Genomic DNA, 24,176 nt, shown 5'->3' on the forward strand with positions numbered 1-24,176 from the left:
TTTCAGTAGTGTGGTACGACCCAGCCCCACCGCCCTCACATGCCCGGCCCGGCTCCGCCCGCTGCCTCGCAGAGAGGCCGGAGCCACCGAGCGCACCCTGCCCCTTCCGGGCGCGTCCCTTCCTCCGGAGGGGCGTTGACCCACTCCCCCCCACCCCGGCCTCCGCCACCGTCTCCGCCTATTCGTAGCCACCTCCGTTCCTCGAAAGGTTTGAGGCGTTTTGTCCTGCGTCGGCCGCCCTCCTCCAGGTGCTGTCGCGTTGCCATGGCATTTTCCGCGCGGACTGGGGAGGCGCTGCGGCCTGGCCGGTCCTGAGTGGCGGGGAGCCCTAGGGGCCGGACGCCGATCCTGCCCTTCCCGCCGGCGGCCGCAGAGGGCTGCGCGGGCCCGCTGGGCGATCTCCCGCCTTCTACTTCCCCGCTGCCGCCTTCGCCTTGCGCTGCCGCTGCTTCCCTCGATCGCGAGGTTTCGGCGGCGGCGGGGAAGATGGCGGGGAACGGCGGAGGTTTTGCTGGCGCTGGGAGCGGGGAGATCATCCAGCTCAATGTGGGCGGCACCAGGTGAGCGAGGGTGCGGGAGCCTCCGTCGATGCGGGCGGGCGGAGTGGGGCAGGCTGCAGGCCCAGCCGACGGGCCGCTGCGGGGCGGTGGGGGGTGGTCGGCGCGTACCGGAGGGTATCAGAGCGAGGGGGAAGCGCTGTGGTGGGGAGCCGGGCTCCGTGTGACCGGGGTCTGCCCAAAGGCAGGCGCTGCCCGGCCGTGTCGGGCGGTGGGCTGGCCCGGCAGCCGCTGCGGCTCGCCCGGGACCTGTCCGGTGGGGCTCCCTGGCCTGAACGTGGCCCTGCCTCCGGGAGAGCCTGGATGAACCTACCCGCAGCCTGTTGCAGGGCACCTGAGCCGCAGTATTTGAGGACAGGTACGGGAAGTGTTGGTAGCCCAGCTCGGTGACTGCCTACTGTGGCCGGCGTTTCTAGATAGGCACTTCTGTAGGGAGCCCTGTGGGCTGGGTATAGTGCTTCTTCAGGAGCAGAGGGCAGAAAGCTTTGTTTTGCCATTATATCTATATGTTTCTATTGATCATTCTGTTTAGCAGCTGCAGAGTGTTGAAAAATTGATATAATTCTGCTGCTACCAAGCATAATAAAGATTAGTACTGTGTTCAGATGTACGCTGGAAATGTAGAATGTGGCGTAGTAGACATTTTGGCAGGCTTAGATGGAGAATTGCTGGACAGCTGCGGTCGGAACCTATCTGATAAATTGTGCAAATGTTCCCTTCATCCTCAAGCATGAAATAATTCAGATTACTGTAGCTAGTGGAAACCTAAGTTATATGTCTTTCTAAGTCTGTGCACAATATGAAACCATCCATAGGGAGCAGAGACTACTACTATTTTAAGAATCGTCTTGCATTACTCAGAAGATTAACTCATTATTATAACTAAATTGTATGTTCCAGTATTTCTTAAAGTAGAGTGTCATAAAAATCGATGCAGAATTCCTTTGTTATGTTAAGATGTTCAGAATCTGGTTCAGCCCACAAAAGCTGCTTATAACTTGCACAGGCAAAACTTGCCCAGAATGATGCTTGCAGAATAATTTTGTTAATTTGGACCAGATTTCATGTTACACTGAATAAAGTTCTTTGGTGAACTCTGTTTCTGAAATTATAGACACCTTCATCTTGTAGGTTTTTGTTACAAGTTGGAGTCACAAAGATGCTTCAATCTCCCAATTTTAGAAAGGTCTTACTTATTAAATGCATCTACAGGTAACAGGGTGTGAACCAGGGAAGAAATATATATCCTCAGAGAGCTTGCCTACACAGAGAAATATGAAGAATAAGGCAAACCAACAATTATATTTCATTTCTACTTGAAGGTCTAGATTCTGGCCAACAGATACCATGAGAAGAAAATGTGTGCATGGGCACTTCTCTTTTAATAGGTAATAGTATTTAATCTCTTTTAATGTGTAATAGTACCTCTGTGTAAGAGGTTTTGGTCTTTTGCCAGCTCAGCTTCCCTTGTCATGCCCATAGTCTTTGAAAAATGTATCTGAGCCAGGTTTTTCAGCTTTCAAAGGCAGGTGACTCAAAGCTGACAGTGGAGTGAGTGGATGATCTGGAAGAGCAAATGGAAGAGCATGGGATACTATACGTTTGCTTCTTTTTATTCACTCCTGTTACCCTCACCAGAAACATGGAACTCTTAGTTTCATATGTAGAGTTGTATGAAAAGAAGAAATTGGTGCTCCCTTCTGTTTTAGCCAGCAGTTATACTTTGGCACATCTAGTACAGAGACTGCAGCTTCCCATGTTCTGACATGAGGTTTCCTCTGCTCCCGGGGACTGCCAGTTTCTCTGTAGTGTGTGGTTGCTCCAACAGTTCCTGATCTTTTGTTTATGCCTTTGTTGGGAGCACAAACCTCTTGCAACATTCACAGAAATTACTGTAACAAATATAGTGAGTTCTCTTGGTTTTTCATCTTCCTCTGTGTGTAAGATAACTACATGTGCTATAGACTATGAAAATGGTGGCTTTATAACTACCACTCAGTGTGTGTTTTTCTAGTTGTCTATATTTTCTTTAAAATAACTGTAGGCTGACATCTGCTTGAGAGTATTTTAGATAATGCCCTGGGTTTGCCTAATTTTCCTTCTACAATGTCTGTCTGACCACTGCACAGAAAATCCTTGTGCTGTCTAAACCCACTGGTAAAATTTCAGGTAGACAAAGTGAAATCTGTTGATGGCTCTTTTTCCTAGACCCTGTATTTTGTGGCTTGTTTTTCTGGAACAGCTAGTCCCAAATGTTTTGCTACCAAGCTCCTAAAATTACTTGGGAAATAATGGAGGGCAGCACAGTCAAAACACCAGGAAAACTTGACAACTCTGTGAGGTAGCTCCAGATACTCATGTGCCTGAATGACCTGAATCCATGTCAGAAATTATGCTGTCCTGTGTTGAGAAGATAGAAGTACTGAGTCCTCAAACATCTATGCAAAGATCCTGAATCTCTTCATGGTGTAATCAATTTTCTTTAATATTGCTTAAGAATTTATTTGGCATTTATTGTTTAGTGTGTAGAAAGCACCAATTGGCTGTGGTTTTGGTACATTTTCCGTGCATTTCTACCTATAGGTGCCTTCCTGGGAAACCATAAATATATTATTTTGTTGGGGTTTTTTGCACTCTTTTTTTCTAAAAACACAAACTCCTCTTCTCCAGGCTGAACAGTCCCAGCTCCTTCAGATTCTCATATAAGACCTATTCTCCAGACAGGAGAGCCATCCTAGTTGCGCTTCTCTGCACCCTCTCCAGCACCTCCATGTCCTTCCTATGGTGTGGTGCCTACAACTGCACACAGTACTCGAGGTGAAGTCTCACTGGGGGTTGTTGTGGCCCAAGTGCAGGACCAGACATTTGCCTTTGTTGAAACTCATGCTGTTGGCCTTGGCCGATTCACTTTCCATATAAATAGTGAATCGCTTTCCTTTTTTTTTAATTTAATTTTATTTTTAATTAATTTTTTAAACTGTAGAAAAGGCTTTGTGCATGTTTGTGCCTAAAACGCTGATACTGTAATTTTTCTGTTAAGAACAGATTTGTCATTGTTATTCCTGCAGTGAACAGCTACACAATCCATGTTTTATGTAGGATGGTGGCTCTGTGTAGCCTTTGTGTTTCTGTCTCTCAGAGGGTATAAAGCAATGCTTTTTGTTTATCTTTTTTCTCCCCCTCAAAAAACTGGAAAATACAAACAGTGAAAGCTAGTAAATTATAACAGAGTACTTCTACAAAATATTTTTGGAATAACGTGTTCCTATACTATAAGGCAAGTTGTAATGGAATTTTACTTTTGCATTTCCTTTTTTTGATTGCTGTTGGTGAAGAGGTCACTATAAGTTTCTTCTTCATGGTGCTAGTAGGAGGATATGTACAGTTAGAGAGCTGATGTGGAGTGTGAGCTTGTTGGCCAAGCTGCCAGTCCATTTGTCTTCCTTAATGTTAAAACAAAACCAGAAGAAGTATAAAAGAGTTAATGGTTATTTGTTTTGTAAATAACTGTCTGGTATCATAAATGACAAAGTAATTTGTATTATTTCATAATATGGTTTAGAGTAAATTATTTCTTTTACTGATACTGTTATTGCCTCCTTTCCCCTCTTCCCCCCATGAAGGCCCAAATAGCATAATGGCAAATAATTAAAGTTACTGTAAAATATTAAGTTAAAACTTATTGTAGTCTTCTGCCATGCACAATGTAGCACCCTCTGAGTCCTAAGTAGCATGCAATTAAAGCACACTGTTGATACACTTGGTTTAGTGAGTGGCTTAGTTTAGTGAGTAGCTGCTTTTTGTAGGTGGACTGTTCTGTTTGTGTTTGTTTTGTTGGGTTTTTTTTGGGGGGGGGGGGGATTTGTTGTTTTGGGTTTTTTTTGCAAGCATTAATGTTGAGGAAGTAGGAGAACTATGGAGGATGTTTGGGACAGTGTGTTACAAACACATAAAGAACTATACTTTCAGGATCTCTGGATAGTTCTTCATGCTTAAGAACAATCTGTGCAAAGAAACTGCAACCTTTTTTACTTTGTATTTAAATAATCTCAAACTTCCCAAAGCTATTTGTTATCAGCTTTGTAGGACAAATCAAATAATTTTGATAAAGCAGACTTCTTTCCAATTTTGCATCTGATTCTAAACTTGTCACTTTGGCTTCCTAGGTTCAGCACTTCAAGACAAACACTGATGTGGATTCCAGACTCCTTTTTTTCCAGGTATTTATAATATATCCTCACATTAAGCAAGGTAAATTAAGTAATTTAAAAAAAAATGCATATGTTGTCAGTTCTTATTTTATGCCATAAATAGTATTTTTATTTCTTAATGCTTTTTCCCTATCTTAAGCAATGGGAAAGATTAGTGTGAAATAAGATGTTATCTGAAAGGCATCTTCTATTTTGAATGATGTTGGGGTAGCTTATATGCACTGAAGAGTTGTCAGTGTTTAGGTGGAATTTTGTGGAAATAAGGCTCCAAACATTCAGGTAAGGGATGCTTTAAGGGATGCCCTTATTCCTCCATTGTCCTTTGTGATCTTATTGACTATACAGGGTAGCACTGCCTTCAGTGTTTTTTTGATTATTGCTGTACCTTGAACTTAGTCAAAGTGGCGAGGGTTCTACCTTGCAGTACAGGAGCTGTTGGATTGTTGACCATTCTTCTAACTTTTTCTAGTCCTGGAGGTGTGCTGCTTACTGTTTGTTTTCCAGTCATTTTGTTGCCCAGTCATTTTGTGCGTAGTTGCTGTATCTCTGCCACCCCATGTTAATTCTAAACATGTAAAGGAAAACTTAAAGGCTGGCAGATTTACTTTCTTACATTTAATTTTTGTACTCTAGACTTCTTTCCCAATAAAAGCCTGGCAGCTAACATTGGCAGCATTACCTGCTCCAGGTTTACTGGGATGTTCAGGTAAATGGAGTGCCAGGGAAATGTCACCTTCTTTGGAGGCATGGAAGGAAAGGCACAAGGAGGAAGCCCCTTGCTATTACCCCGCCACTCTGTGCTAATCTGGGAAGGTTGTTCTGAAAGTCATTCAGTACTGGAAAATCTCAGAGGTAATTGTCATCCAGACATAGCTGGAATCTTGAAATAAAATGGCTGACATTAGTTTGCTTCATATCTGTAAAACAAGGTTTTGCTTTTGTGTTTTCTACTTACTGCACAAGTACTTGGATCTGATGCGAGAGTAACTTTGAAGTAAAATGATGTAAAAACTTATCTACCTACTCTTTACTTCAGAAGTGTTTTCCATTTTCCTAGATTATATTAAACTATGCAGCCCTCTTGGGGTGTGTGAAAACTTTTCCATCCTTTCAGGTCAGGTCTTGTGTCTGTTTTCTTTGGGAATCTGAAGGTTTTTAGCCTTTCCTTAGGTGTGGATGCACCGCTTCTTTTTCAGGAAAGGTGTTTCACCCAGACCAGCATTCTACCTTATCTAGTCAGTTCGCTTTGTTCAGCTGTACAGTTTCAACAAAATGCAGTGTAAAATACACAAATAGAGGAAACTGATTGAGAATGTTGATATCTTGTATTTGTGTTGGTACATTTCTGGAGGACATCTAACAAAGATTTCCTGTGTTTTAGTTTGCTGAGTGGAAGAATTTCAACACTGAAGGATGAAACTGGTGCCGTGAGTAATAAACTTACTGATAAATTGTTAATTTACTGTTATGCTTTCAGTTATGTTGTCTCCTAAAGAATATTCATTGTGGCTGGTAATAGGAGTAACACTTCTGAGTCAGCTGTGCTTAAATTGTGCAAAACAAGTGGCCAAAGGAACTGAAAACATTCATATTCTCGAGCTTTTAAAAACTAGTTTTGGCTTTTGCCAGTATTTGCTTTGTCACTGATGTATTGCAGAACCCCCAGTAGAAGGATTGCAGAAACCAATATGTAAAATGCTGACAGCACCATCTCTGCTTCTGAGTTCGTGAGGAGCAATGTTTAGTTGGACTTGACCTTTTGTTCATGTTTTGTCACCCTTTTCATTTGGAGGAAAATTTGCTTTTGTTAGTTTGGTACAAAATACACTATCTTCTTTTTTAGTCTCAAAGCCTAGTTGCAGTACTGCTCATGCAATCGAGTAGGAGAATAATGGAGAGTATTTAATTTAGTTACATCTGATGAAGTTTTAAGGATTTTAGGATAGAATAAAAGTCTCACAGATATAACTACTTGAATGTCACCTGTCTAGTCTCCAACCTTTCAAGAAAATTGCTGATCTCTCTGGTCTCTTGGTTCTTATCTTCAGTCCCATATGTGTGAGACTGAAGCAGTATGCATATTTTTGTGCTCATTCTACTTTGTGCAGATAATGTAGACACAGAAACTGTACTTTTGAAAAAAACAACAAAGAACTACTGATACTGTGTTGCAAAGGAAGGGGTAAAAGAATTGCATATGTAGTTGAGTAATCCTGATGTAGAAGTACATCAAATGGCCAAATAGCAAAATGGCCATTTTCTGTCTGGGTGTATCATACTCTTAAATGGGAACTGTAGTTCCAATAATGTTGTTGAGTGGTAGTCAGGCACACAAGTACCTCACTAAAAGCATGGAGGTAATTGTAATGGTAACTGACTTGATTTAAAAAAGAAAATTAAATTTTTAAAAATTTTTTTAAGAGGTAGCTCTTATTACCTTTACTGCACTCTGAACATGATAGAAAGTGAAAATGCGCATTGAACTTTCTGGAGCCTCTGGAACTTAACACTTCTATTAAGTGCTCTTTATTTGCAACAGTGTTTATATACATGTATTTTAAAAATGTGGAATTAGTGGATGTGAGAAGAATAATGAGAGAAAAAAAATTTTGGTTATTTTTGTCTGCTGATTGCCTTATATTCAACTCCTCTTTCCCATGCTAAGCATAGAAAAGTATTTTAATTGATGGTTGCTCCATGATAATACTGAGAGTACAGAATTTTTTCTTTGCAGATATTTATTGATCGAGATCCAGCAGCATTTGCACCCATTTTAAATTTTCTTCGCACAAAGGAGTTAGACTTACGGTAAGAAATCATATTTATTTAAAATTGAAAATTTATTTGGTCATTAGAAAACTTTTTCAAATGAGAATTGCTCCATTTTACTCAGGCATTTGGGCTCTTAGTAAGTGACTCAGCTCCCTGGTAAATTTGGGGCTATGTCTATAGCATATGTATCCTGTGGTGGAGGCAGAAATGGTAGCATTATATTTTGTTAGTGGATTCTTGTACTTTAAACCACTTCTGGCAATATATTTTTTTGTTATTTCTATGTCTTTAATGAAAGATAATGAATATAAAGATCACTTTGAAATCTAAAACATCAACATGCTGAATGGATTTGGTGGTAATTCTGTAAAGGAATAGTTTGATGTTCACATTGTGTAATACCTAGTTATATGCAAGTATTTGTATTTATATTTAAGGCATTGGTTCTCTCTGTTCTTGTGTTTTTTATAGTTGTGGGTTTTTTTCATTCTCTAGGGGAGTGAGTATTAATGTTCTCAGGCATGAAGCTGAATTCTATGGAATTACTCCTTTAGGTAATTTCTTTTATCTTTTTAAAATGCATTCATCTCACATGTATTACTATAGTAATCACTGACTTACAAATCCTGGGCACTTGTGACCCTGAAGATTTTTAAACTTACTGTTACACAAGGTTATTTGGAATTCTATCATATTCCCTAGGAGGTGAAAGCTGTGGTCTGTTTTTCCTCCTTAGTGAGAAGATTGCTGCTCTGTGAAGAACTGGAACGCTCATCTTGTGGCAGTGTCCTTTTTCATGGCTACTTGCCTCCTCCAGGTATTCGTGATCTGATGTTGTTTGCAGTCACTTCCATGCAGTTACTTTAAGTTTTGGTAGTGTTAGTCTAGCTGTCAGACTGCCCAGAGAGGACTTTCCTATAGAAAGATTAAGATTATTATTTGAATCAAATATTGTTCTGATTCAAAACCAAGGCTTTTATCTGTATGCTACATGAAATGACATATCTAAAGTATTGGGCAGAGTTGGGGTGGCATGAAGAGTAGAGAGTAGAACAATTCTGCAAGTACATTTCAGTTAAATGTTACCAGCATGGAGTGCTGCCTTCTTTCTGAAAGTACAGTTACTTTAGGTGCCCTATATCTAGATGAATCAGCAAAGAGCTTCCCTTAACAACAGGAGTATTTATTAGATTTTGACTTCTCTGTACAGATGAACAGAGTTCATTGGTTCACCTGGAGACTTTGGGATATCTGGCCAATTGTTGACAAGTTTTCTGAAGATAGTTCCATACGTTGTAAAAGTCAGCATAGAGCACATGCACTCTGTATTTCAGCATTATGATATTGCCTAAATCCTAGAGCAGATAATCAGATTTTAGATCAAAATGCACAACCATTAATCTTGTATTTTGAAAGAGAATGAATATCTGTTATATTTCTGAAGTTCATTGAGTCTCTTTTCTTTTATAGGCATTCCGAGCCGTAAAATAAATAACACTGTTGATGTTAGAATTGGCCAGAACTGTTCTGAGAATGAGATTCATGGAAGTGGTGTCCAGTCTACACTTGCTGGTGCTGCAGAAGGTGGTACAGTCAGGCTAGGTGAGGAATATCAGTTTTAAAATGAAATAAAATTTCAAAGATGATTGTCACTAGGAAATAAAACCTGAGTGACTGTTTCTGTTTTCAGGCTGTTATTGTATGTTTGCCTGATTTAAAATTGCTGATCATTTACTTAAATGGTCCTCCCAGCAACACAGTCAATGATTACACAGGGCTGCGCCAACTATTTGGAAAGAACTTTTACGAAACAAATAATTGTAACTTATTTGATGCCGAATTGGAAAAGCTTGAGGATTTTTAAGCTTTAAGGCTGAGGCATGTGCTGACCTCTTTCTCCTTATGAATGTTTTGCATCGTAGTGACTGAAATGAGTCATCTCCCTTCCGTGTAATAACTGAAATAGTTGTAAGGATTATGAGGAATACTATTTCTAACTAGAACCTAGGTGAAAATATATCTTGAGAAACTACATTATCGAATTTTCTGTTTCATATCCTAGGAGAGAGCTCTATTCTGTTCTAGATGTCTCTGCTCATTTTCTAATAACCATCACTTGGCAGACATTAGCTTTGTTGTTGTTTTCAGGCTTTCCTGTGGACCCACGAAAAGTCCTCATAGTAGCTGGTCACCACAACTGGATAGTAGCTGCTTATGCCCATTTTGCTGTTTGCTACAGGTATGAATGTAGTTGCTTGTTACATTACAGACATATATATGTATATATAAAAATAAAATCATAATTTGTTATCAGAAAAGCAAAAGGTTTGCTTTACTCTGAAGTCACAGTAGATAATTTGTTCAGTCTGCTCCTATAAATATGAAATGCCAGTTATGCTTGTCCAAATAAACTGCTTGGAATTTGATAGGAATTCAGATTTTACTGATGGCTGAAAAAAGACTTTAAATGTCTTTTAAATGAACTGTCTTTTAAGATCTGCACTTACTGAGTTTGGTAACAAGTTTTTTCCCTCTCCACTGCATCTTGGGACCTGTCTGGTTTTTATTGCTTGGCAAATGAGTTTGCCCAGATGTCTCTGAATATGTAGTGTTTAAGGAGACACAGCATGCATTTGAAAGTACCTCCTTCTACCCACAAATTTTAATAAAATGTGCTTATACTGCTATGCTGCACTCAAGTCATGTGGTTTTTAACATACTTGTCAGGATTATTTTAATGTATGGGCAACATATGGATTTTAGTGAGAATCACTTCTCAAAGTAAGTGATAATTTGTACTGGACTGGACAGTGGACCCCAAGCAGTAAGAAATTAAATATATTCAGATGTTTAGTTTTGTGGCTGTCTTTTATGCTGCTTATAACAGGTATTATTTAAATACTTAATATAATTATTCTAATAAAAAAACTACAGCAAAGCACAGTGCATACTACAGGTAGTAATTTTTCCCTTTGAACTATGGCAGAACTCTTCAAAATTTGATAATAAAGCTTGTGAGAAGGTCTTGCTTGCATTAAAAGCAAGCTTATGGCTTTTGCAGTTCTGCTCTTCAGTCACTTCACTACAATTTCTTCTGCATTCTGTATGGGTAGAGCACAGTGATCTGTGGTGGTTCATCTCCAGACAGGATGCAATGCTGAGATGAAAGAATGGCAACAGTGGCAAAAAATACTGTAGATATGTTTCTGATTTCTGTGGTAACATCTGTATAATTTTAATACTTAGATTTACTGTGCTCTGTTTCAGTTGCAAAGTATCTACATTAATGCCCCAAATTAAAACATTAATTGTGCTTTAAGTCTTTAAAATTGCACAGGAAAATGATTCTCTAAAAATAAAGTCAGTTCAGTATGATCTGTTTACAGCATACCATAGACAGAAAATGTGATTAGATAGCACAGCTTTATGCTAGGGGATGAGTGTGTCTTAAGTGACATGTAAGACACCTTGCCTCTAGAAATTAATAGTTTTCTTCTAAAGTTTTCTGCTGAACTTCATTCTTTAGCATCTGGCTAGCCCACACTTTTGGCTGAATCATCCACAATGTTTCAGGTGTAGCCTAAGATGCCTGCTTCTGAGTCTCTAGTCTATGCTCCCTGTTTCCTCCTTTGTCCTTCCAGAATTAAGGAATCATCTGGGTGGCAGCAGGTGTTCACGAGTCCCTATCTGGATTGGACAATTGAGCGAGTGGCTCTCAACGCTAAGGTGGTTGGAGGACCTCATGGAGACAAGGATAAGATGGTTGCAGTTGCCTCAGAGAGTAGCATAATCTTGTGGAGCATTCAAGATGGTGGTAGTGGCAGTGAAATTGGTAACTATAATTGCTTGGGTTTTTTTTGTCTTGTGTGTGTGTTTAAGCAGAAAGAAGTCTGTGACCTTATTTTGAGGTACATATGATCAGCAATATTCAGTAATCAGTTTCACAAAATGACAAAACAAGCTATATTAAGCAGCATATTAGAGCATGTTAACTATCTTCTTTGGCATGATAGAGGAATCCTCAAAAATAAAAATATAAATAATAAAAAAGTAACCTTTTACTGAACAGTACTTCCTCTTCAGTTCTGCTTGAGTTTTTGCTTGAGGATGAGAATTAGACTTTTTCCCTGGAGCTGCATTTGAGTTTTGGCCACAGCACAAATGAACTAAGTTTCTGAAATGGCACACTACAGGTACTGATTCTGGTTTTTTTCTTTCTTTGGTCTTATTTAAGCCATATTTTTACACAGAGGTAATGGAAAGGTTTTGGTTCTCTTGTCAAATGTACTTCATAAATGGAATATGGAAGATGAAACTTTCTTAATTTTATAACTTGGGTAACTAGATAGGGAAAAGTACGTTGTTACCCTAAACATATAGGAATTAACTGCTTGTACACCTTGGCATTGAAGGACACACAGTTAGGGAGGCTTTAGAAACAGCAAGAAGACATTTTCAGAAGTAAATATTCCTGGCTACTGATCTGGTGGCTTGTCTGTTGTTCAAATACAAGGCAGGTTTGGGAGGCATTAAAGGGAATGTTATTAGGGACTTCCTCTTGTCTAATCCCTGGTGTTTGAATTGTCACTATTAAGACAGTAAGGGCTGTTTCCTTTGGCATTGGTTAGTTCTGACAAGTATGACAGAAATCTCTTTATGTGGACATATTTATCTGAAACATAATGCTGTTTAATTTGTTATTAGATGTATTTCTGTAGTTGAAGTAATGAGAATCAATGTGGTCATTAATTAAAGTCAAAATGACCAAATTCAAGTTTTGATCAGTGTGCCTTTAAAGGAAGAGCTTACTAGAGAGATCCTCATGCAATTTCTAGCTATATTAATGGCTGTGGCTTTGTTTCATAGTTGCATAGTGGAAACACCAAGTACGATTTAAAGATGGGGAAAGGCAAAGGTCTTGCATCAGATAATGCAGCTGAATACCACTCTTTTACTTGTGACTCATTGAGTTCTTTTATGCAATCATGGTCAGCAAAACAGAAAAGGAGGTTCCATTTTATTTAAGCAAAAATAGATCTAAAAGTTGTGTCTAACAGTTGAATGTGAAATATCTTTATTAAACAGGGAGTAAGTATTGTACTTGGGAATCCCTTTTATTCTGTTACTCTCCCCTTGACCAAAAGTTAAAGGCAGGGAAGAGTTAGTGTGACAGATGTACTCCTGTAACAGGCATTGCTTTAAGTACTATGCTATTGTATTCCTCCTGCATCTTCTGGTTTGACTTAGCTGCTTGTGTTACATTGGGATTTGCAATAAGATACATGAAGCAGCATCTTGAATTTTTTGAAATCAAGTGCAAAGAGAGGCAAAAAACATAAGTGGACTTTTACTTCAAATAAAACTCTTGTAAAATATGCCAATATCATAAGGTACTGATAGCTCAGACTATGAATTAACATGGCATCAAAACTGAAAGAAGCACCTCTGCTAAACAGCCAGTACTGTGCTGAAGTGACTGCAATAAAGGAAAAGCCACTTGGAGTTGGGGATAGCTGAGGTAAATTGCCTACAAAATTTAATCTTTAGTTCAACTAACATTGAACAAAATGTACTGTTCCTCTTATGAATAATAGGTCATGCTGCTTGGCTTAAAAAAAATAAAACGTGTTAAATAGTAATAACATAATATAGCTGTCTTGTTCCTTTTTAGTGGCAGATGCTTGCAGTCTTGCTTTGTGTTAGAGGGATAGTACATTGCTATTATCTGAAAGAAACTACTTGTTCCAGTCGTTGAAACCTGGTAACACCATCCTCAGAAAACTCTGTGGGCTGGTTTCTTTGTGATAGAGGTCTCCCAAAGCACTCCTTCCTTTCAATATTACTTACATAAGACACTGCTGCTGGATTGCTGCTGTAAGCACTACTTTGCTGAGAGGGACCCTTAAGACAAGAGCCTGTCATTACATATAGCATTGTCTCCCCTGTGGGTGTGTCTCTAGATTGTTGAGCCTAAGCAAGACTGACACTTCAAATTCCTCCAGACCATTCAAGCTGTCTTCCTTGATTTCCTTGAACCTCATCCTTCTCTGGAGTAATCAATTCTAGTTGTTTCTGTGGATTTTTTATTATTGCCTTTTTCATCTGCCCTGTACTGCTGAATCTTACCTGCACTGAACGATTGTACTGTGCCCTGGAAAACAGCTTAGCATCCTAATTAAAGCATAAGTATATATTGAGCTTCCAGAGATTCCTTCTTGGGGTGTAACAGAGGGCTATTTCTTGGTTCGGAATGTACTCTGTTAATTTGAAGTTGCCCAAAACAAAACTGGAAAATTTTCCAGCTAATTAGTACTCTTGTTTTGAATACATCAGTCTGCTTCAGTTAAAGTTTATTAATGACAAGTAATAAATGAGCAGCATGGAATAGGAAACTTGTGAGTGAAGCTTGACATTTGGTATGTAATATGTCCCCAGTAGTAATGACTGGTATCAAGTACTATTGCTTAAAAGAGAAATTTGAATGTATTCAAGTAGTGTCACATTGGGATTGTTCAGTGTTTTCCCATGAATAAGGATGAAGCCCCATAGCCATATTTAGTTTCTAAAATAGCTTTTTAGACTACGTCTACATAGTTGGAGTTTTAAAAAAGAAAGGCAGTGAGAACTTGTACTTTCAAAGGTAATTACAAACTGTTATGGCACAGATTTGTCTAGCAGAACCCATGAAATTACTATCTCAGGTGACACTTAATAGTCACAGACTTAAAAAAAGAATCACCACAAAATAACAAAAAAAAGATTCCTGCTTTCTATAATAGGATTTTCAAATTTTATTTTATTTTAAATTTTATTTTATTTTTAATGCCTCAGGATGTAAAAAGCCATTTGAGAACTTGGTGGCTGTGGGAAAATAATACATATATTGCACAAGCTGTTCTTCCTTCTTTTGTCTCCTTTCTCCTTCACCAATAATGATTGCATCAGCAGAGATGGTATCATGCTGCCATTTAATTTAATCAAACCAGTTTGCTACTTGAATGGTACCTCATCTAGCAAGCTACAAATCCAGTTTTGGCTAGTTTTTTCTTTCTGCTGTAATAAATGTGACATATGATAACAGTGGAGAGATTCCATTGTTACTGTTTTTTTATATTTATTTTAGATGAGCTTCATAGACTTCTTTTTTTTTTTTTTTTTTTTTTTTTTATTGTAGGAGTGTTCAGTCTTGGAGTCCCTGTAGATGCTCTCTTCTTCATTGGCAACCAGTTGGTGGCTACAAGCCATACAGGGAAAGTGGGAGTGTGGAACGCTGTGACTCAGCATTGGCAGGTGTGTTCAATTAAATTTTCCACATCACTTTTAATAAGCTGGCATGTCTTTCTAGTAAAAAAAGAGAATGAAGTAATCTAAAAGCATGTGTGACATGCTTGTCACAGGATTTTCGCCCCTGACTTGTGTTCTGGAGTTTGCTGCCTTGGTATCTAAGTATTGTGCTTGTGAGCAGAATGTTAAATTGTTTGGTACTACCAAGCATGCTTTTCAGGTTTTCAAATAAAAGGATGTGGTGTGATTTGGAGTAATAAATGTTAAGCCTGTGTATATTTAAACTTCCTTGTGGATTACTAACTTTCTAAAAATTCAGTAGGATCATAGGAAATAAAAAAAAATACGGGAATGTGTGACAGCAATCTCTGCACTGTCTGAAAGAAGAAAAGAAGACAGTCTTATATGTGTGGATCTCGAGTTAATTTAAAATAAGAGAGCAAAAGTATACATGGTGCTTTAAAGATGTCTGTCTTGTATGTGGTTATCCTGATTTGATACCCGTTGTGAGAATGTATATTTTATAAAGATCCTTGGAGTCTGTCTGTATGAGTCTGAGAAAACAGTCAAGCATTCATGTAAATAACAAAGCTTGCAACACAACCAGATGTATGTCTTTGTGGCACAAAACCTGAATGCAATAAAAATCCCCAAATAGCCTTGCAAATCTCAAGAGGCAGAATTGACCTGAGGCTACTGCACTGTTTGCTGACTTAAATTCTGTTCAACCCTTAAGTGACAGTACTGCTAACAAATAACACAGATAATAAGCATGGGATAGCACTGCTTCTGCAGCAGACAGACACGTTAGTATGGTCTTGAATCAAAGAAAACATTATTTAAAATTCTGTTAATGATCTGTTAATGCCTTGCAAAATATTCTAAGAGACAGCTTAAAGCTATGTGACAAGCTGGTGTTTGACAGTGGTTTCTAATTTTTAGCACTGGATCTGTGCAAAATTATGGGTGAATGTAAGTGAGAAAGGTGTAGTTCTTTAAACAAGGAAAGGAGGGAAAGTGCTTCTCCCTTCCTCTTGCCTCCTTTCCCAGGAGAATATGCAGAAGCTGTAGTTGTCTTCCAGCGTTCCCCTTAAGGCTAAGTGATTGGCTTAGAATATGTTTTAGGGGTTTACAGACTACCCAGAGTTTAGGAATGGGTACTGGTTTAGTGCTGCCTGGTTCTAGTGCAGAGAACTTACTTTTGTTTGTTTTGATTTTATCCAACAGAAACATTGTAGACATTTTTCAAGTCTCTGAAGGTTGTCAGAAGGATGCTGCTGGTTAGAGAAAAATGAGAACTTAAACTGAAATTTCCATTACCTAGTATTAAGTGGACTGAATAAAACACATAGAGTAGAGGAAAAATGCTGTAATTTCTATCCAAAGCACCCAAATGAACAAATTACTCGTGGCTTTTGCATTCTCAGGGTTGAAGCAAATGCAAATTGCTTGGCATAAGGGATCATACTTAGTGTAAGCTGAACTTCTTCCTTGCTTCCTTCCTTCCAGCTTGCTTGTCTTGATGTGTATTGGAAGTAGGAAATTGTAGTGGGACAAGACTTTCTTTCCTCTCATTATGTACCTGCTAGAGGCCAAGATCGCCATAGAGGCTGTCAGAGGGACAAAAAAGCTGGGAGTAAAGGAAGGCTTAGAGAGGCAACAGAACTAGGTGTCCAGCAACCTCTTAGGGAGTCAGGGAAGAAGAGATAGGACAGATAGTACACTCATTTTGGAGTACACTGCATATTGGAAAAAAAACCCACCCTCTTTTGAAGATGTGGTTTAGTTGCAGTGCTCTTAAGCTTGGAAAAGGATCTTCCAGAGCCATTGTGCTAACTTCTCTGGATTCTTCTGATGAACTCCATGACTTAAGTTCTGGTTTGGTAGAGGAATGTGATCTACCAGCAGTAATCTAAGAATACTGTGTCAGTGTGTGCACAACAGCTTCAAAGCAGTAACAAACTGCAGTGTTCTTCAATAAAATGTACCAGAAACTGAGAAAGTAGCAACCTAACTTCCTGATTTGTGTATTTGTATTTTTTTCTTTTCTGTCTGCACTAGGTTCAGGATGTTGTTCCTATCACAAGCTATGATACTGCTGGGTCTTTTCTGCTGCTGGGCTGCAACAATGGCTCTATCTACTATATAGGTAAGAAACAGGGGCAGGACAAAATAAAAAGGAGGTGGTACTGAGCAGCTTTGTTCTTAAATTTTGGTTGGTCTAAGTTTCATTAGAATAACTCTGTCTATTCAGACTAATAATGTCTTTTTCCCACAGACATGCAGAAGTTCCCATTACGAATGAAGGACAATGATCTTCTAGTGACAGAATTGTACCATGATCCCTCCAATGACGCCATAACAGCCCTCAGCGTCTACCTCACACCTAAAACAAGTCAGTATTCTGTCAGTCTCTTCAGTGAAAGTGTTACAGATGTGGGTCTTCTGTCTAAATTGACTTTTCCTATTGCTGCATAGCATGGCTGCAGCAGACAAGGTAGCCCCTACCATAAACAATGAACTTTTCTTCATGTAATAATCTTCAAATGAATGTGTGCATGTACTTGCACATCATGCATTATACATGAATGTATAATATATTAACATAATGCATCATCTATTAGTGCTCATGCATAATATACTTTTGCTGGGTTTAAGCCATTTATAGAAGATATACACTTAGATTATTAATTGTTTTCACTAAAATACTTTGCAGTAAACTGGGGGGGAAGCAGTCTTGCTGTTGCATCTAACCTTATATCCAATATACTAAAAACCTTTTCCTTATGCAGCTGAAAGATGCTTAGCTATTGTGTCTATGCATTCCTTTGTATCCACAAAACAGCTGTAAAAAAGTGGTTACTCGCATAACTGTACTGATACCACAGTGACCTGTATAACCTCTTGCCTTGTTTTCTCATTTGCCTTCCCCTAAGGCAGAAAAATAAGCCCTTTGTGGCACCTATTGGCCATACCACTGTGAGCAGTGACAATGTATCCAATCATACCACTTTATGCATCTCTTCTTTCACTTACAGGAGGGAGGAGAGAATGTTGTTAAGACAGTGTTGAAGTGTGTAGTATGGAACTGAACAAATGTTAGGTTTCCTTAGTGCAAAATGTCCTCTCTGTTCATGGGAAATAATGATTAAACAGTGTTTAAAATAACTTCTCTCTTACTGTGAAAGCTTGGAAGTATTATTTTATACTGCCTTATTCCCTGGCCCCAGTAAGACAAGCTTTCTTTCCTAAGGAGAAAACTGTGTTCCTGCTTGCTTTAGGTGTAAGTGGCAATTGGATTGAGATTGCATATGGCACCAGCTCTGGAGCAGTGAGGGTGATTGTACAGCACCCTGAAACAGTTGGGTCTGGGCCTCAGCTCTTCCAGACCTTCACAGTTCATCGAAGCCCAGTTACAAAGATCATGCTCTCAGAGAAGCACCTTGTTTCAGGTAATCTTCAGTGCACAGATTTCTTTTGGTGTTCCTCCCTTCTCCTGAGCAATGAAGTTATTTGTATTTGTGGCTTTGTAATTCACATTGTTCCCCCATGTAATAAAAAGGAGGTGGACTGGTTTGGGACAGGGAAGGGCTAGATTGGCTTGTATTCTCTTTCTTGAAGTAAGTAAGCCTTCTTCACAGCCTTTAGCAGTTAAAAGGCCTAGGTTTTATTTGACTAAGTACTGGAACAACTCACTGTTCCTTTTGTGTCTTATTCCAAGGTTGCTATTTGTGGAAATAAAAGGGTTTGTAAACAAATGTATCCCTGTCAAGTCTTACTGTTTGTGGGCTGGTCCTTTAGGACTTGTCTTGTTTTAACAGCCTTTCATTACATTTCAGTGTTGCAGCAAAGTGTGCACCATCTCCTCTTGGGCACTAGAAGAAGCCTTACCATGGCTTCAAAGGGCTTTTTGCCTTGCTTCTTTTCTCAAAAGTCCCCCAGTGTTTGTTGTGCTTTCCTGTTTTCTATCTTATGCTCAGGCAAGATGCAATCACTTCTTTGTAAGAATGTATTTCATCCTGAATCCAGCAACATGCCATTCAGCATGGCAGAGGACAGATTTACTTTCTGCTGCTATCCCATTTTTCTTAAAAGAATGATCAGGAAACATGTTATACAATTACACTGTAAACAAACAGCCCAGAGAGGTCCCAAGTTCCTGTGCAACTTGATGCTAACCCCTCAGTGCCAGGAAAGGTAACATTTGTATCCAGAAAATGAGTGATGAATGAATTAGAAGAGCACTATTGTGTGATGGGGGCTCTGTTGCCAGTCTGCTCTCGAGGCATGACTTGTTCTGTCATCTATGCACACAGAGAATTGAGGTGTGCTGTAGGCTACTAGTGCTGACTCAGTGAGGCCTTAATGGTGTGTTCCACCTGCTTCAGTTTGTTTCTTGAATTTCTGAGGGAAGAGGTAAAACTAATAGAAAAACAGGACATCAGCAACAATTTGTAGATAGTTAGATAATTGTCTGGACTTGCTAGATGACTTACATGGGCAAAATTTTGCTTGGCTACTCTATTTTGAAAAGATACTCTATAGAAATCACTAGAGAATTTTGTCAAAACTTTTGTCGTTCCTTGTAAATGTTGTTGTACCTCTTTTCCGTTTTAGTTTGTGCTGATAACAACCATGTACGGACATGGACAGTGACTCGGTTCCGGGGCATGATTTCAACTCAGCCAGGCTCAACACCTCTTGCATCATTCAAAATCTTATCTCTGGAGGAAGCAGAAAGTCATGGCAGTTACTGTTCTGGAAATGACATTGGTAGGATGTCTGTTGCATGTGTTACACTGAGCCTGTATCTGTCTCATAAAGGTTTAACAAACCCTGAACCCTATAACATGCGAGTCAGCTGATGGGTGTGAGCTCTTCTATACTGCTCTTCCCTTAAAAAGATGGCAGGGGTCTGTAAGATTCACCTGAAAATGCTCACTAGTTTGTATAGAGTGAGTACACATAAAGGGCTTACTTTGAAGGTGAGGAAAAACTTGAAAACACAGATTCTAAATGTTTTCCTTGAGCAAACTGATGTAGCAATTCACTTTTGGCTTAACTAGAGAATGACAGAAAGCACAAGAGACTTCACTAAAGCAGGTGAGCATAGCAAGGTTTGGGTCTACTGCAAATTCCAGTTCACCATTCAGTCAGGGTCAAATGGTGCACATGTGAAAAATTCTTCAATTAATTTGAACTTGTGACAAAGTTTACCAAAACCTTGAAACTGCAGAGGCAAGTGGTGCTAGCACATTGCTATAGCAAGGTAGTGAATGAACACATCACTAAATACAGGTAGTTTAGGATCCTTTGTGGTCTGAGTCTTGCAAATGAACCTTTGATGAATAGGATGGCCTGTGAATACAGGGTGGTTCAGTACTATGGCAAGAAATTTAATTAAGTCTTTAGCCATCTAGGAGCTACAGAATACAAAAGTACTTATTATAGAGGCCTAATGTAGGAGTTGGCACTGACACAAGTAATTCTTCCAGGAAAATGCAAGAAACTTGAGAATAGGTGTCCTTTAAAACAAAAGAATAAAAATTATTTGTATCTGTAGAGGTTTCTAACTATTGGATGGCTTTTTCTAGTTATTAATCATGTTTTGTTTCCCTGGTACTGATACTTTAAAATTGCAATAGTCACACTAATATGAGTTTGGACCTTCAGGTCTGTGTGGGGATGAGGGGGAGGGAGTTGAAACAAATAAATAATCTTTCTTTTTTTCTCTAGGACCCTTTGGTGAACGTGACGATCAACAAGTGTTTATCCAAAAAGTTGTTCCCATCACTAACAAGCTGTTTGTAAGGCTCTCTTCAACTGGGAAAAGGTACCTCCATTTTTAAGATTTAATCAGGAAAGGAGCAGGACTGTTCAGGTGGCAGGGTCTCCCATCCCTTGAGGATGCATGCAATTGCACTTAGCAGTCTTCTCATATGCTTGACATCTCTGGCTGAACTCTGCTTCATACATTTGTATCTGAACTGTACTTAATGACCTACTATAACCTAGAAGCCAAATGGCATTTCAAAAAATGGGATACTGGGGGACTCACTTCATAATGGATAGCCTGATGAGCTCACAAAACAAGCATTTGTGTGCCTCTACAGCATCTGTAACTCAGCCATGCTAACAATAATGCTGAAGTTGCTGGTGGCAGGGATTATGCTGCTCACAAAGGTAGGCAGAGAAGCAGTTTCCCTCTTCCTTTGCACTTGTCTTTGAAGATACTAGAACCTTTAAAACTGACAGACTTCCTTCTAGGTCAGCTACACAATTATTTATTTAGGCTTGACTTATAATACTCTAGTGCATTGCTGCCAATGTAGTTAAAAAGGTTGTCAAATAACCACAGCTCCTTTTATTTGTTAGGATAGGAAGACTTTTGTCTCTTTGTTAATGAGAGATCAGAAAAGATGGAGCATCTCAGTTCTATGTTTCTTATTCTTGCATTTCTTGCAACTAACTTTGAGTCTGGATGAAACACTATTTGCATCTGAATTGAGGACATGACCTGCAAATTACCAATGTACTATTTTTCCTGTTACTTCAGGGTAGATTTGTGCATAGTGGAGATTTTTATTAGATTACGTATTTGGCACTTTTTGAGTAAAAAGTTCAATGCAAGGGACAAGCGAAACAAGTTGCCCAGAATATGTGGAGCTCTGGTGTGGAGTCTGACTTAGCAGCTGAATTTTAGGTGTCCTTTTCCTCTCACTCCCTACATAATCTTCTAAAATAAAGGGCAAAAACTAATGGAGATCTGTCATGTCAAATGATATTGTAGTTGCCATAATACAAAAGTTATCTGTATAGCTAACTTCAGATTTATTATAATTGGATTTTTTTTTTTATCTTTTCATACGATTAAAAGTGCTGTGTCTTCAGGTTAGTTTCCTAGAACGTCTAGCATATGAAGGGGCTAGCTCTAGTGAGCTTTAGGTTTCTAATCATTGCAAGCTGAAAATGGACATTGACATATGGGTGTTTCCTAGTAAAAATAAACAAGTAGTAAGACTGCAGATGGACTGGGGGAGAAGTTACTGTCTGAAGCTGAGCAGCATGCCAGTTGTGCAGTGCAGGGCTTTTTTTCTGGAAGAAAGTTCTTTTTCTGATGGCAAGTTTGGTGCCTTTTCAGAAAATCAAAACAGTACTAACTTTACTGACCAAACTCTGCCAGGTGCAAGTGTTTTGGTAACTTGGGGTTTCTCTTCACGTAGGATCTGTGAGATCCAGGCAGTTGACTGCACTACCATCTCATCATTTACTGTGCGAGAATGTGAAGGATCCAGCAGAATGGGCTCCCGGCCACGCCGCTACCTCTTCACTGGGCATTCAAATGGCAGCATCCAGATGTGGGACCTGACCACAGCTATGGACATGGTTAATAAGAGTGAAGACAAAGGTAAGTTGTGTTATGCCAAGACTGTGTCATTCTTTTCCTGTCCTCGCATATGCGTGACTGTGGTAAATAGACTTGGGCACTTAGAGCTGTCTCTTTCAGATGTTGGCGGCCCCACAGAGGAGGAGCTGCTCAAGTTGCTTGACCAGTGTGACCTGAGTACCTCTCGCTGTGCCACACCCAACATCAGTCCTGCCACCTCAGTTGTTCAGCCAAACCGGCTTCGGGAATCTAATTCCAGGTACGTCACCAAGGGTGGCACTGGCTGCAGACACCAGAAGCTTTACCCTTCAGGTAGTCGAAGGAGGGGTTTGGTGACCCGAGTGCTGTAGCTGAACCCCTAAATCCATGCCCTAATTGTTTTCCACTACGCACAGTTACTGCTTGATTTCTGTTGGTTTATGTATGTGTAGCCTATAATATCCTATGAGAATCTGAAATGGGTGATCTAGAAGCCCTTGTTGATGAGTTTAGGTTTTGATGAGTACATTGTTATTTAAGTGGGAGCTGCAGTAGGTGGGAACAGAGCATGCAGAAGAACTCCCAGCCTAACATCTGCTTTTTTCATCCTTGATTTTCTTTCTTGAAGCCTCCAATTGCAGCACCACGAAACAATCCATGAAACAGCCACGTATGGCTCTGTGCGGCCATACAGAGAAAGCCCACTGCTGGCAAGAGCAAGGAGGACGGAAAGCTTTCACAGTTACCGGGACTTCCAGGCTTTTAGCTTAGCCAGCAAAAGCCCAACAGAAAAGGCAGCTGCTTCAAATGGGAATTCAAGCCAGACAGAGGCCAGGAAGGCAGCTGCTGAGGGCACTGTAACTGAGAGGAAGGCAGTCCTGACAACAGCCCTGGAAGCACGAGGAACAGGCACAGCAGAGGCAGGTGGGTGTTGCAGCACAGAGTGTTCTCTGGATCTCAAAAGAAGAGGACAAGAAGAGGAGAATGAAGCCAAAGCAGAAAGCAAAAAGAAAATGGGTTTTGAAGGAGCTGGCTTTCTGGGAAGGAAGAAAGTGCCTCTCCTGGCTTCTGCACCAGTGCTTGCTGAAGGTGGGCCTGAATTACCTGCTGTGGCTTCTCCCTCACCTACAAAGACAGCTGCTTCTCCACGTCAGCGGAAGAATGATTCATCCTGGCAAGACTATGGCTTGTGAAACTGTGACTGGTGGCAAAGATGAGGTGCAGGTGCCCTCTGGCTGGTAGCAGGCATAACGTTTCATGTTGTGGATTGTTTCTTAAATGGGACTCTGTTCTGATACCCAGAATGAAAATTGTAAGGTTTTGAGAAAGTATCTGGCTGCTGCCAAAACCTTGAAGAGTCTTCCACATCAATGTGTGGCTCTGTGGGATGCTTCCAAAATGTAGTATGGTACTCGGTCCAAAATATTGTGCGTTCTTGCGTAAATGTGGTCTGGCATGTGATATGTGATTATTTTTGTTCAGGGCAAAGGGAGGGTTCTAAAGGAGTACTTGGGTGCTCAGTGGAGGATGCCTTTTAGATGCAGCTACACGTTGCTCTGCAGAACTGCTGCTGTCTTGGATGGATTTTGCCTAATACACAAGGCTACCTCTGTAGTCTTGTTTTATGAATAGGGTCCTTGCTCTGTATGCTGCTGTCTGAAATCTGAAATGTTTTGTGCAGGTTAAAGAGGAAGCTATTCAAAATAACATATTATTTTGCCTTTTAGTCCGAATAAATTGCCAGAGGAGTGTTGCTTTTGCTTTCTGAAAATGTGTGGTATCAGATGATGGGTTTTGCTGATTGTGACTGAGAGCATGCATAAAAATATGCTTGGCAGAATACACAGAACTGGCAGTCTCTTGAGGGTTTCCTTGTCACTTTCTCTGAATAAAAGACAGAGATGAATATGGGAGTAGGTTTACTGTCATGGTATAATAATTCTCAATTACAAGTGCCTTGACATGTTATTTCCTACCTGTGTTGCA

At 39.7% G+C, this 24,176-nt stretch overlaps 1 protein-coding gene across 2 annotated transcripts; it reads left to right on the forward strand.

The window, feature by feature from the left end:
• Nucleotides 1-23,961, forward strand: KCTD3 (potassium channel tetramerization domain containing 3). 2 transcript variants are annotated; one of them, XM_071739637.1, is made up of 18 exons: nucleotides 1-560; nucleotides 4,724-4,777; nucleotides 6,150-6,195; nucleotides 7,503-7,576; nucleotides 8,036-8,094; nucleotides 8,277-8,357; nucleotides 9,011-9,142; nucleotides 9,689-9,779; nucleotides 11,182-11,372; nucleotides 14,715-14,830; nucleotides 16,886-16,973; nucleotides 17,103-17,219; nucleotides 18,106-18,276; nucleotides 19,442-19,597; nucleotides 20,561-20,657; nucleotides 22,048-22,232; nucleotides 22,332-22,470; nucleotides 22,819-23,961. In XM_071739637.1, the coding sequence occupies exons 1-18, from the start codon at nucleotides 487-489 to the stop codon at nucleotides 23,381-23,383; spliced, it is 2,436 nt and encodes an 811-aa protein (XP_071595738.1). In that variant the 5' UTR covers nucleotides 1-486; the 3' UTR covers nucleotides 23,384-23,961. The 2 variants fall into 2 exon arrangements, with proteins under 2 accessions (XP_071595738.1, XP_071595739.1); XM_071739638.1 differs by lacking the exon at nucleotides 1-560 and adding an exon at nucleotides 3,313-3,374.
• Nucleotides 23,962-24,176: the final 215 nt, after the last annotated feature.

The sequence above is a fragment of the Heliangelus exortis genome, chromosome 3 (genome assembly GCF_036169615.1).
Source record: "Heliangelus exortis chromosome 3, bHelExo1.hap1, whole genome shotgun sequence".
NCBI classification, from domain to species: domain Eukaryota; kingdom Metazoa; phylum Chordata; class Aves; order Apodiformes; family Trochilidae; genus Heliangelus; species Heliangelus exortis.

What these genes read in the sequence shown, in the direction of transcription:
- KCTD3 (XM_071739637.1), top strand. Translation starts at nt 487, where the DNA reads ATGGCGGGGAACGGCGGAGGTTTTGCTGGCGCTGGGAGCGGGGAGATC. An exon ending in CTGTGACTCAGCATTGGCAG is followed by an intron (nt 14,831 to 16,885) that starts GTGTGTTCAATT and finishes TGTCTGCACTAG; the next exon opens with GTTCAGGATGTTGTTCCTAT. An exon ending in CTTCGGGAATCTAATTCCAG is followed by an intron (nt 22,471 to 22,818) that starts GTACGTCACCAA and finishes TCTTTCTTGAAG; the next exon opens with CCTCCAATTGCAGCACCACG.